Genomic DNA, 13,442 nt, shown 5'->3' on the forward strand with positions numbered 1-13,442 from the left:
AATCCAAATTACCTCAATGTCTCAAGACGAAAGTCTTTGACCAGTGTGTTGCCAGTGATCACATATGGATCAGAAACGTGGTCCCTCACTATGGGCCTCATAAGGCTCAAGGTCACTCAGCGGGCAATGGAGAGAGCGATGCTAGGTATTTCCCTACGTGATAGAATTAGAAATGAGGAAATCCGTAGGAGACCTAAGGTAACCGACATAGCTCGAAGAATTGCTCAGTTGAAGTGGCAGTGGGCGGGGCATATAGCTAGGAAAACCGATGGCCGTTGGGGCGGAAAGGTTCTTCAATGGCGACCGCGCACCGGACGACGCTCAGTGGGTAGATCCCCCACCAGGTGGACCGACGAACTGGTGGAGGTCGCGGGAAGCCGATGAATGCGGGCAGCGCAGTCGTGGAGAACGTTGGGGGAGGCCTATGCCCAGCAGTGAGCGTCGTATGGCTGAATGATGATGATGATGAATTACTTTAAAATGAGAGTTATGTTATCTACGCGCCTCCATTGGGCACCTACCCAATTGCTCCATGTTAAAACAATAAAACAAGACAATACATTTATTTTTTTTAATCTCATATCAAATTACTGAACATAAATTAGGTTTTTAGTACAGACTTGTGTCTAAGGATTTAGATTTGTCTAAAAAATATAAATTAGCGTGGCACCATTGAAGATAAGTTAAAATTGGCTTTCGGTATAAGTTACTTCAATGGAACATCGCACCTAAAAACGACAAATAAAATACTACCATGACATGATACGATTCAAAATCGCATTTAAATTTATCGAACCATTGATATATTCCATTCATTAAGTCTTATCGGCTACAGGGTACGTCTACAGAATTAACTATGTACAGTAAATACAAGCTATAATAACGTTCAAGCCGTGTTATAGTAATCACAGAAGTGATTATAACACCACTTCTCGCGATGGTAGTTCCGCTAAGCTAAGCAATACAGCCACCAAAATTACAATCTATTGATTAATCAAGTTTATTTTTTATCACTCTTGTACTGTACATAAATGGCAAAGATGAACTAAATATAACTAAGGTGAATCAATTACTACAATTTGATTTGGGGCAACATAAATCAGCCCACGATTTTATAAAACTACATTTTATTTTAAACACGACCATAATTAATTTATATAGTAATCCCTGGGAAACTGCAAGAAAATACACTCTTCATTACACTCTCGCTTCGTTATGGTCCCTGTTTTCTTAATTTCCTTACACCCTTTTCATAGTTAACCATAGATTACTAGTATGAGACATGGCATGGTTGTTTTTGGTTTTTGTCTGTAAAAGCAAACAATTTATCACAAGGGACTCTTACCACAATACTCTAAAAATATAAAAGAACTCGATATGAATGTGTGGCCAAGAAGGAATGTGTAAAAAGCTGCTATTATTTTATCATAATTCCATTAATTGAACACCAAGAAAATAGTCCTTAAAACTATTTACAGCATGCAGTAAAAGTTGAAAATATCAGCCAAAATCTGGTAACCACTAAAATGAAATATTTGTTGAACACTCATTGAATAAGTTATAAATACCAGTGGTAGAACTGTTATTAACTTTGAACATGATTCAGTGGTGGGTTCTGAAAATACTTCAATATCTATCAGTAATATATCTACTATGTCACAGACACTTGAGAAAGTTAAATGGTTCATAATTTACACTAAATAGATGACGAAAATTATCTCAATCTGAATGAACAATCATAGCGTTCTGAGCTAAAATCGTAATAATAATCGTAAAATCTAAAAATCTTTTTGCGAATATTCAACTTTAGCTTAGAACACTACTAACACTACAAGCCGTTATAAGACCAGTGTACAATTCATTTATCACTGTTAACCTCGCTAAAAAGGGGCATGTTTAGATCAGTAACCGTGGTATGTGCGTAGCAGAAGTCGGCAGTTTGAGGTGGGCATATGAGTGCCTCCTCAATGGATCAGCTGGGCATGAAGACTATGCAAGTCTGCTCGTCGGGGGTTGATTGCTAGTAATTCACGGTGACAGGATGGTGCGCTATCGCCGTGCCGCTGGCGTGGTGCTGGGCGGTCGCTGTATGTGTGAACGTGCCGGGAACAACGCTCGCGTTGCTTGCAGGTGGGGGTGGGCGGACTTGCTGCTTAAACAAATCAGTGTTTATTATGACACATTTGGAGATTCAAAATTCACCGAATTAAGTAACTCGAAATCATCCCTCTTCGTTTCAGACGGAGAATAGACGAATATCGACTGTGAACTGCCATCGGTACTATCTCAATTTTGATAACTTTGCAGCATGAAGAAGAAAATTGTTTGCGTCATTTATATAGCATCTGGTTTATTAAATAAAAATACGTAGTTTTGAAATATTTTGTTACACATGTATGTATGTACACTACGTATTTTTATTTAATACATCAGATGCTATATAAACGATTTTTTCTTGACCTGTAAACTTGTCAAAATTGAGATAGTACCGGTTGCCAGTTCACAGTCGATATATAAAGTAGAAAAAGAATTACAACACATTATGGTAACAAACCTGGGTGGTTATTTGCATCACGGTAGGCTGCTGTTGTGCACTACTTGGTTGCGGTTGATGTTGCTGTTGCTGCGCGACATTTGGTTGCTCAGTTGGCCGATTTTCCGTAGCCGTTCTAACAAAATAATGGTAATAGTTTGTATAACTTAAACAAATATTTGTCGTGTCAAGGGCATTTTTATTTCTCTTTAAAAAAACCTTGTGATAGTTCGATCGAAATTTTTTTATAAAGAAGTTCATTTTACGAGGTTCCCTATCCTAAATATGTCTGCGAGAAACACGCTAGATATCTGCGATAGTAAATTACTCGTATCATCATGTTATGACATCCTTTACTTTGTTAAGTTAGTTTTGTGTTTGTTAGAATTCTTACCTGATCTCAGGCTTCCGCTCAACTGGTTCCTTCTCACACTTGATGGGGTCGCCGCAATCTTCACTCTCTGTAGGTGGATCGGGTCCTTCATTTTCCCCAGTATGAGTTCGCCGATGCGATACCAGGTGCCCTAGACAATATTTATTTGATAGTGTAATAAAAACAAGTAATTATTACATACACATCAACTACAATCGACTGATAAAGGAGCACATAGCAGAAATAAGAATTTATGATTTGAACTCTAAGCTTACAGAAATAGGAATGAAAAAATATATTTAAGCATTGTTATACCTTTGCACATGAAGTCCTTGGAGCAAATATCGCAACGGAAAGGCCTTGCGCCACCACCACCCTTGTTGTGGGAGCGCTCGTGGAACAGCAGATTACCCTTCAATGGGAACGACTTGCCGCATTCGCCGCAGCTGTACGGTCGTTCGCCGCAACTGTGTGACCTAAAAACAAACGAAGATGTTTAAAATTGACAAGTGAAAAAAAAAATAGCAACAAGGTCAAACAATATTTATCTGACAGTCATATCACGTGAGCAGTATTTGAGATGACGTCTCATGTAAAGCGTACTGAGGACAATATCGATTATATCGTTTGTTGTCAGCTAATAGAATGTTCAAAACATGACTGTTCAATTTGCCCTAAAGGATTATACACTACAGCCGTTTTTATAAAACGGTACAAGCAAATACCAACCTCATATGCGTAATAAGATGCTCTTTACGCGTGAAAGGTTTAGAGCAGATTCTGCACGAGTGTGGCGTGTCGCCAGTATGCTGCTTCAGATGGTTAGTGAGGTGCTCCTTCCTCGTGAACGTTTTCTGGCAAAAGTCACAGCGATGCGGAGATTCGCCGGTGTGTATTCTGTATAAAATATTTAAGTCAGTTATACAATTTATCTGATTATGGGCAATGATATAAGAATAGTTTGGCCGTCTATACATTAAGAGCCTTAGTGGCCTCCTTGGCCACTAAATAATTATATATTACAGGAAAGACTATTTATTTAGCCCGAGAGCTGATTTTAGGAAACGGACAATGCATAGTATTTTAACTAATTGTCAACTTTTTATTAAAGCAAACGGCTAGCATACGGGTCCCGGGGCAGTAAGCACGAACTTCCGATTGGTGACTTATGCTGGATGTCTGAGTGGAGGATTAAGATCACTTGATCATACAAAACGACAAGCAGTTTTGTGTTCTCGTCGACTAATGTTCTTATTACCTGACATGATTAGTAAGATGCTCCTTCCTCGAGAATGTCTTGGTGCAGAAGGGGCACTTATGCGGTGTTTCACCGGTGTGCAGATGCACGTGGTTTGTCAGATGCTCCTTGCGCGAAAACGACTTCGAGCAGTACGTACATTTGAATGGCGTCTCGCCGGTGTGTTGTCTGTCAACAGATTAATAATTATTAAGTAAATTGTATTAGCAGTTACTTATATTTTGTCTTATTTTTAGGATTAATTATTATTTTTCTTTCTTTCCTACTTTATACATAGTCTTCGTCTATTCCAAGCGTAATGTACATACCGCACGTGATTAACAAGATGTTCCTTTCTCGTGAAGCTCTTGTTGCAGTAGGAGCAGGTGTGCGGCGCATCGCCGGTGTGTTGCCGCAGGTGGTTGTTGAGGTGCTCCTTGCGCGAGAACGCGCGCGGGCAGTACGTACACTTGTGTGGCGTTTCGCCCGTGTGCTGTCTGCTCAACAGAGTACATTCCGATTTGAATATAAAACCATCATTCAAATTCGTATTTGCGCGAACACAATTTAGAAAATTATGTAGAAAGCAATAGGTCCATCAGGTGAGGGAATTTGTATGGGTGTCATCAGTTTGATTTGTTTAATCTAATAAGTTAAATTAGATTTCAAATGGTTGTATTTCGAATGAACCCTCTAATGTCTATATCTTAAAGGGATTTCTTTACTAAAGAAGCCATATATATAATACGTTAGTATCGTAATATCAAATTATTAATTTAGATAAATTAATACAGTTGCCATGCCTGTAATATGTAGTCCAAATCACTGCGATCGTCATTGATCCTGTGATATAGGAAAAATAAATTGTCCACGTCGTAATCTTGCTCTCAAATATTTTTGATATGTATGAACTGCCTATATCAGCATAAAACTCAGTATTCATGTCCCTAATACCATAAATATGTAATTTCTCGAGTTAAATGACAAGCGAGAATTGACAATATAAAAGAATAAACACAACATTAAGTCAATATTACGAAATGAAAACATCGCTAAATCAATTTACAGCGAGCGACAAAGTATCATATAACTTCATATTTACAGTAGGACTTCGAAGGGTAATAAATTTAAAAGGCCACTAAAAGCTCTGAAAATGAGCTCAAATCGGAATGCACAATGCTGTGCTACGGAAGGGGAAACTTCACACAAATGCAATCAGAAATTACATATATCCAACCCTAATACTTATCTGATTTCAGGATACAAAGAATTCGTTTTGTGTCCGAGAGAAACAAAACCTACTTTCGGAATACAAATTCAAAAGGAAACACATGCTACGACATGCACTAATTGAATCATGCTAGAAGAATACTAGGGTTAATTCTACAAAATATATAGTGAATCTTATTGAATATGATGTCACATTGGAACTTCGTAGCACAGCATTGTATGTTATTCTACTTCTAATAGACGAAATTTTTATGATCTTATCAATTAAAGAAAAGTGACAATGCTTTCTATGGTGATATTTACGAAAATAATGTACCGTTCGATGCACGTACAACTTATGATTCATTTTCGTAAATGCACCAACAGATAAAATAGTTTTTAGTTACCTAGGAAAATTACACACCATCATTGCCATGCCATGATGACGAGTCATTGAATTTTATGAATACTCTTCGAAAAAGAATACGACAATAAGGTGACAAGTACAAGAACGATATATTAGTGTGTTTGTGGCTGAGGCCTTTTAAATGAAAACATCACCATACAAAACTCATTAATGCTCGAATTCAACTCACCTGATGTGATTAGTAAGATGTTCTTTTCGTGTAAAGGATTTTGCGCAATAGGTGCACCGATGCGGAGACTCGCCGGTATGTTGACGCACGTGATTGGTCAGATGTTCTTTGCGGGTGAACGACTTAGTGCAGTACGTGCACTTGTGAGGAGATTCACCCGTGTGCTGGCGGACGTGGTTCACTGTCGTGTAGTAGTAAGATAAGTATCAATGGTAATAGATAGGACAACAATTTGGCACAAATACACGTACTTTTAGTATTTTATAGGTCAAAAGTAAAGCTCCCCGAAATCTACTATTCGCTTAATGTGACGACGGTCTAATTTTAGCAGCAGTAGAGCTCGTCTAGAATACTGCCACCTTACCTATTTCTGCCGCCAAGCAATAATGTTAGCATTAATGCGTTCCGGTTTAGAAGGGTAAGGGTGAAATCACAAGCACATGGGACTTGTCAACTTGTCTCAGTGTGACGGGCGCAGTGGCAGTGCCCCTCAAATCTTTGCGATTTAAAGCTTTGAATGGCACTGTAACGTGCACGCGTGTAGCTTACCATCAGGCGGATGACTTGTTCGTTCCGTCACTTGATATTATAAAATAAAATAAAAATAAGATATGAAAAATTAACAACTCAAAAAACCTGTTTCCGTGGTTTAGCGATTTGCATTTAAAGCACTCGATGGGGAAGTGCCGGGTTCGATTCCCGATACGGACAATTTGAGAAATTAAGTTTTCGATATTATTTTTGGTTAATTTCGTTGCTCTGGTACTCATAGGGAATTACCTATTTAGGAACCTGGTAATTGTGGTTGTCGACATTTTATTATAACTTAAGACACAAACAATTTAAGAAACTTTCTAAATTGGTTTAGCTTTAGGTTTTCCGGGACTTCCCTTGGTGCTAGCCCCATAAGTTAATAATAAATAATAATAAGTTAATTTCATTGATCTGTACCTCATTTATAATACAGAATCCCTAGTTTGAGAACAGGTCATTGGTGTCGTTGTCTGACACATTATTATTATTATTACACAAATTTATTTATAAGCATGGCTAAATAATAAAAATAAGTTACCGAGATGATCCTTTCTGGTAAAAGCCTTGGGGCAATATCCGCACTGGAAGGGTGTCTCTCCGGTGTGTTGTCGCACGTGATTGACAAGATGCTCTCGCCGCGTAAATGACTTAGAGCAGAAGTTACAGCGGTGCGGCGATTCGCCTGTATGTTGCCTGACGTGGTTCAGTAGATGCTCTTTGCGAGTAAACGTCTTTGAGCAGAAATCGCATCGATGTGGGGTTTCACCTGAAAATATTGATAAAGTTACACCGAAAGAATAGATATTTACGTACCTGGCGATTGTAGATAAGGCTAATATGGATTAGGGTAAGTGGTAGTACATTTTGAGTAGGTTCTTGCACATACTATCAAAACAGCCGAATGGATATTGTAACAAAAAAACACAATGAGAGGGACAACTAGCGTCTTCAAGCAATTTTATACTAAGAAAAAACGAATCAGATACTGACAAATAAGTTATGCAAAATTTATGCAAGATGTAAATTTGGAGTTAGACAATGACACCAATATAATGCAAAATAAAGGAAAAATCCAAGCTTTACACCAGGAGCAATCAAATGGGTGACAACACACTCAATGTACTGTCCTTTGGCTACCTCGTACAACGTACCTAATGATTGAATGTAGTAAGATATGTTAGTGGTATAACATTCATATTTGCGACGTTGGGGGTGTCAGTCACCGCGTAATGAAAGCTATACTAACCCGTGTGCCACAGTATGTGGTTGGTGAAGTGCTCCTTTCTCGTGAAGGACTTCCCACAGAGCGTGCAGCGGAACGGGGTATCGTTCGTATGCGAACGCATATGGTTCACTAAATGCTCCTTCCTAGTATACTTCTTGCCACATATTTGACAATGATGCGGCGTTTCACCTATTTGGGTGGGGCAGAAAATAAAACGTTAACATTCAATGATGCAACTATGGAGGATTCTGTTCGCGATACAACTCTTGTCTCCCGTTCGTTATAAGGTTATAATAAAATGTTAGTCACACGGTGTACTCACGTAAGCATTCGTAAAATATTAGTTTATGTTCATTTCTCACAAGTAATGAACATTTTTCAGCGTTACTTTGTAAGTTTTGTATGCCGAAAACCCTCATTATTGTGATTAGGATGCATAGAATTTTTGGCGTACATTGTAACGTATCAAATATCTGTGCATTTTTCTCATGGCAGTACAGATTTCCACCAAAATTCTACGTGAGCGCATCCTAATATTGAAACAAAACCCGCGGGAGAACAATGTTCGGATTTTCAAACAAGAATTCATTGTTATATGATGTTGGTTGTATTCATATAAATAGTTGAATCATTAAATTATCAATTCTACTTTCTGCACCACATTTTCTAAGCCCATTAGACTGGTGCAAGCTTGGGTTTTCCATAAAACTATTATAAGTAAATTTATAGCATCTAAGTGTAAATAAATAAAATACATAACACAAAGATGTAAACACCAAATCAAAATAGTCAATAGGTCTAAACTAAGAAGAGACCTTTTACCACACCTACTTTATAGCTTACAGTCCAATAGACCACAAATGCTAACCATGCGGGATTACGTCATATTCACATATACTACAAATGCTAAGGATTTCTATTTATGCGGTTCAAGGAGACATAAAAGATAGTAGACGTAGTAAACTATGTACATTACATTAGTTGGTAAAATAGATATAAGCAGAACATTCGCTAAACAAGAAATCACTGGACGGTAAAGGGTTAAATTAAAGGAAAGATAAAATTAACTTCCCATCCTTTTGTGCCACTGAAGATTTATGTGTACGAAGAGACAGGCAGATTAGTGCAGTTATATCAATTGATCTAATAAAATACAATCAAGAGCGTGTCGGTCATTGACACCATACTTTTGTAGCTGGTTTGACACAAACAAGTTCATATCAAAATTAGACTCGAATTTCTTTGTATTTTTTAATAACAACAGTACTACTCGTACCTGTATGCCACATGACGTGGTTCATAAAATGTTCTTTTCGCGTGAAGCTTTTCTTGCAAATGTCGCAGCGGTGAGGTGTCTCGCCCGTGTGTTTGCGTACATGGTTCACCATGTGTTCTTTGCGTGTGAACGTCTTTGCGCAGAACTGGCATCTGGGACGAATGGAGGGTTAGTATTATTTCAAACAAAACCAAGCTTCGTCGTGATGCAATTGGAATTGGGAAGGGGAATAAAAAACAATCTATTGAGAAAATAATTCATTTTTATTAGAAATCCGCAATTCTCAGAATGATAATTTTCGATCAAAAAGTACCTGTAGGGAGTTTCTCCAGTATGGCTGCGGACGTGATTGTCAAGATGCTCCTTACGAGAGAACGTTTTATGGCAAGTAGTGCACGCATACGGCTTGTCTTGGGTCATCCTCTTGGCGTGCCTTTCGGCTGGGTCTCCGGCTGTCAGAAATCAATATAAATATGGTTCAATACAAACCTCTACATTTTTCGAATTGCTGGGAAAGATGTAGTCCTATCTTATATTATATGGACAGAAGATATTAAACACATATCAACTTGAAAATAAGAGTGATGTTCAGGGTGAAATACTAAGTAACTGCCTCCGGACCGAACGATTACCATGCCGGACTGCCACGCCGTGGTCCCGGGTTCGTTTCCCGAGTTTCCCGGATAAATATTTGTATGGCCTACATTTATTTCTCTTGTGAGTTTGGGTGTGTCCATGGCACCCGCGATACAGGGTTTCCCTAGCGCTGGGCTATGAGTGTGCGCTCGTTATTATTATTATTAAATTACGTACATTTTCGAAAACTATTAACAAACTTCAGAAATTGAAATATAGCGAGTGGGTGTCTAAATGAAGGATTTGATACTTCATTCTTTGTTGCATATTTTTGGGTTAAATAGGTTTGGTTCGATCTAATACGAAATTAGTGTACAGTACTTACCAAGATGGCACTTCCCGTGTTTGGATAGTTCAACGGGGTTAGCAAACGCTGATCCGCAGACTTGACACGTGAACGGTTTGTTTTCGCCGTGATACCGCCTATGGCAAAAAAAAAAGGAAAATTGCATAAATAATAGGTTTTTTTTCACGATACAAGAGTGTGCCCCGTGTACTGCAGGCAATAGGAAGGTAATTGCTAATAGAACTTACCTGTGTACAATAAGTTGATAGCGGTATTGGAATATTTTTCCGCAAAGGTCGCAAGAGTGGTGTCCTGGTGACGACTCTTCGGTCATAGCAGCGCTCGTACCGGCTTCCACTTCCACTTCCGAGATAACCTAACAATCAAATGTTTGGAATAGTAATAGAATCTTGAACTAATCTAAATTCACCAAATACACTAATTGAAAGATGCAATTTGAATCTATAATTAAAAATAAGCTTTCAAATTTTTATTATTATTTATTTGTTTGACATTTCATTACGTGTCACAAAGTAGCCCGATTTTTTTATTACTATCCAAATTATTATTTTTTTCTTCATCATGTTTTGAGAGCTTGGATTTTAAATGGCAAAGTAGATTTCAAACGTACTCACCTTATTCTGTGGTTGACCTTCTGCATTAAGTTTGCCAAAGACCTCATGGTACGCTAGTAACTGCGAAAGGTCCTCGACATTCACTTTATACATAGCATGAAGATCGTGCTCGGACGCGCCCGCTGAGATTTTCACGACTGCACCTTCCATGCCCATACCCACACTCTGTGTAGAAAAGCGAAATCAATGAACTCATTTGAATATAGTATTGAATTAAACCTTAAGGGCGCATTTATTCGAATTTCACCGCGCTCACCCCGCGCGGCAACCGCGCGGGCGCTGCGCGGTAGCCGAGCGGAGTCCGCGTTGCTGCCGCGCGCCGGCCGCGCGCGTTTGACTGTCATGGCAAAATACGCTCTATTCATTTGGTTTTTACGTTTTAACTTAAATGAGCGTCCCGGGCACGCGGGCGAGACTGGCTTGAATTTAGTCTACTCGGCGGCCGCGCGGTTGTATTATTCAGAAGAATTTCAATGTTGTTGCTTAGTAAATAGAATTTAAACTTGCGATAATGTACCTGAAGGCGTGGTAACTGGGCGGTCCTCGCGCGAGAACTTTCTTCACGTGTAACTGGGCGCTTAAAGGCACGGTACGTCATTTATTGTAAAATTACTCATTATAACAAACAGTCAATTTTCGCAGGGTATTACTAATAGCATGGTACGTAATTAATTAATTAAGTAATGACTAACGGCCATATGTATTCCTCTGAATTAGGATATAGGAATAGCAGGAAAGTTTTGCATAATTTCGATCCCTTATTCATTCAAATTCACAACATTACTGGGGAATGTTTTAAAGTATTGAACGGTCTAAAATGAGCATAACACTTGAGATTCAGGAGGTATTGCAACGAAAAAAGAAAACTAATCGTGTATATCAAAATATACGCGCCTTATTTTTCTTGCTTTATCCTATTTTTGTAGCTGACGATAGATTACGCAGGAGTCGATTTGAAGTTAAAACTTCGAAACACTGAAGTCTGTTTGTATAAAAGAAATCTGTAGAACAATAATGACATGTCAGTATCGGATATGGCGTGGTGTTTATACCAGCTGATTATACGAGGCTATTATTATTATTTGAAGTTGATGTAGCTAACATACACGAAACCTGTCAGTGTTCCTAAATTTTACAGTACTATGTCTGTCACTATTATTCATAAAGAGACTATTACTATTTTTCTTATCTCTCAAAGACGCTCAGGGGCCCAGATTGTAAATATAGGTGACAGTACATTAGTAGGAACACGAGGATATATATTTATCCTTTTATATTTATCATCTTCATGTTTTTCGTCACAGAAGTTGTAATGAATTGGGCCCTGTGCAGCATACTAACCTTTAGATCAATCCCTTTAATGTCCTTGATTTCGGCAGGTATAGCGAACTGCGCGGTCTCCATTTTGGCAGCGCTCTTCTCGTCTTTGACAATGAGGGGATCAGCAGCACTGGCTTCAATAGAGGTGGTGCCATCAGGATTGTGCGTAACTAAAATGTTGGCAGGCTCGCCTGTGGCTTGCTCAATACGTACTACGCTGTCTAGTACCTGTGGGAATGTATCCAATTTAGTACTATCCTCAAGTCCTGTATCCTTTAAGAATGCCACCTATACCTTAGCTCTCGTCGTTGTGGTATCAAATGAAAACAATATCAGTTCAACAACACATTGAAGCACTAACAACTGACAGGCCATTTAGACAGTTCACACTATCACGATTTCCGTGTAGCTACGTATCCCGTTTTATAAAAAGGCATGGGTTTGCAGTTATAGGCAAATATCTTAAGAAGGTGGTAACTATTAGGCAGTGTAGATCAGATACACTGGATCAGATGGAATAAAATTCGCTAGACAGAACAAGCGGCTTAGACATTATTGTGTATGGGCATACAATAATAAAACAAGTAGGGCAACAGCCGCCTGTGAGGCGCGTAAACACCTACAAATCACTCAGAGTGTAGGGTTGTCGCATTATTATTTTAGTTCTACCTACAGTTTGTAAACATACTAAAAACAAATTAAGGTGTTCTTCAAAGTATTCTTGTCCTATATTGAAATAATCCTTTTTAAATGCAGAACTTATGCAGTATGTAAATTTTTATTGAATTGATATTAAATTATTTTTTATGTGAAATTACTCCACTGCTTTGTTATAATTATTAATACAAAAGATCGAACGCTCAGAAAAAAAATCCTTCGATCCGGCCGGATTGAATCGACGTCTTCTAGCATACCGTGGCAGACGCTACACCAACTAAGCCACGGAACGAACCAGCGTACCTTACGAATTTTCCTATGTGCTTGTTGACGTATTTTTCTCTGAGTCTTCGATCTTTGTATTAACAATTATTCTAGTATGGTTAAACACGATTGCATCAAGGCGAATTCGTGTTAATAAGTATGGTAACCCCCTATGCAACGCGGGATTACGCAAATGTGTGCACACATACAAGCCGCGCTGCTACATTCATATGGAGTTACCATACTCGTCTTATTATAATATGGTATAGGCGTGTATTAAACATACACTAACCTGTTGTCCTACAATTTGTTGCAACTGATGCACGGTGAGGGTATGATCAGTGCCAGGCATCTTGATGGCTTCATGTAGCTCTTCCTTGTCCACGAGTTTGCCACCGCCCGGTTCCACCACAGTCACTATGCCATCTTCACTCACTGTCAGTTGGATCTGATTGGAAATAAATATCAGTGTCTATACTTCAATACTAATGTTCTTTTAAAAATGATGACAGTTCTGAAATATTCTGAAAGAATGGTTTGAACTTTGTAGACAACTTCTATTTAGTTACAGTTAATGGTATTTTAGGTATAGTTTTAGTTGCAATTATAAAATCAAAAGACAGAAAGAAATTTCTTTAAAAAAAAAAGGATGTGATTGGAA

At 38.4% G+C, this 13,442-nt stretch overlaps 1 protein-coding gene across 3 annotated transcripts; it reads right to left on the reverse strand.

Annotated features, from left to right (window-relative positions):
• Nucleotides 1-595: 595 nt before the first annotated feature.
• Nucleotides 596-13,248, reverse strand: LOC113233777 (zinc finger protein 271-like). 3 transcript variants are annotated; one of them, XR_003310738.1, is made up of 18 exons: nucleotides 13,074-13,248; nucleotides 11,882-12,088; nucleotides 10,541-10,705; nucleotides 10,154-10,281; nucleotides 9,945-10,042; nucleotides 9,297-9,435; nucleotides 8,984-9,135; nucleotides 7,729-7,896; nucleotides 7,021-7,248; nucleotides 5,949-6,129; nucleotides 4,473-4,640; nucleotides 4,165-4,332; nucleotides 3,636-3,803; nucleotides 3,222-3,382; nucleotides 2,928-3,057; nucleotides 2,555-2,669; nucleotides 1,910-2,149; nucleotides 596-1,308 (listed from the first exon to the last, which is right to left on the reverse strand). XR_003310738.1 is itself a non-coding variant. In XM_026468977.1 (17 exons), exons 1-17 carry the CDS (start codon nucleotides 13,131-13,133, stop codon nucleotides 2,021-2,023), a joined length of 2,565 nt encoding a protein of 854 aa, XP_026324762.1. In that variant the 5' UTR covers nucleotides 13,134-13,248; the 3' UTR covers nucleotides 596-2,020. The 3 variants fall into 3 exon arrangements, 2 of the variants coding, with proteins under 2 accessions (XP_026324762.1, XP_026324763.1); XM_026468977.1 differs by having other exon boundaries at nucleotides 596-2,149; XM_026468978.1 differs by lacking the exon at nucleotides 7,729-7,896 and having other exon boundaries at nucleotides 596-2,149.
• Between the last annotated feature and the right edge of the window lie 194 nt (nucleotides 13,249-13,442).

The sequence above is a fragment of the Hyposmocoma kahamanoa genome, unplaced genomic scaffold, assembly GCF_003589595.1.
Source record: "Hyposmocoma kahamanoa isolate Upper Pololo Valley unplaced genomic scaffold, ASM358959v1 80, whole genome shotgun sequence".
In the NCBI taxonomy this organism is placed as follows: domain Eukaryota; kingdom Metazoa; phylum Arthropoda; class Insecta; order Lepidoptera; family Cosmopterigidae; genus Hyposmocoma; species Hyposmocoma kahamanoa.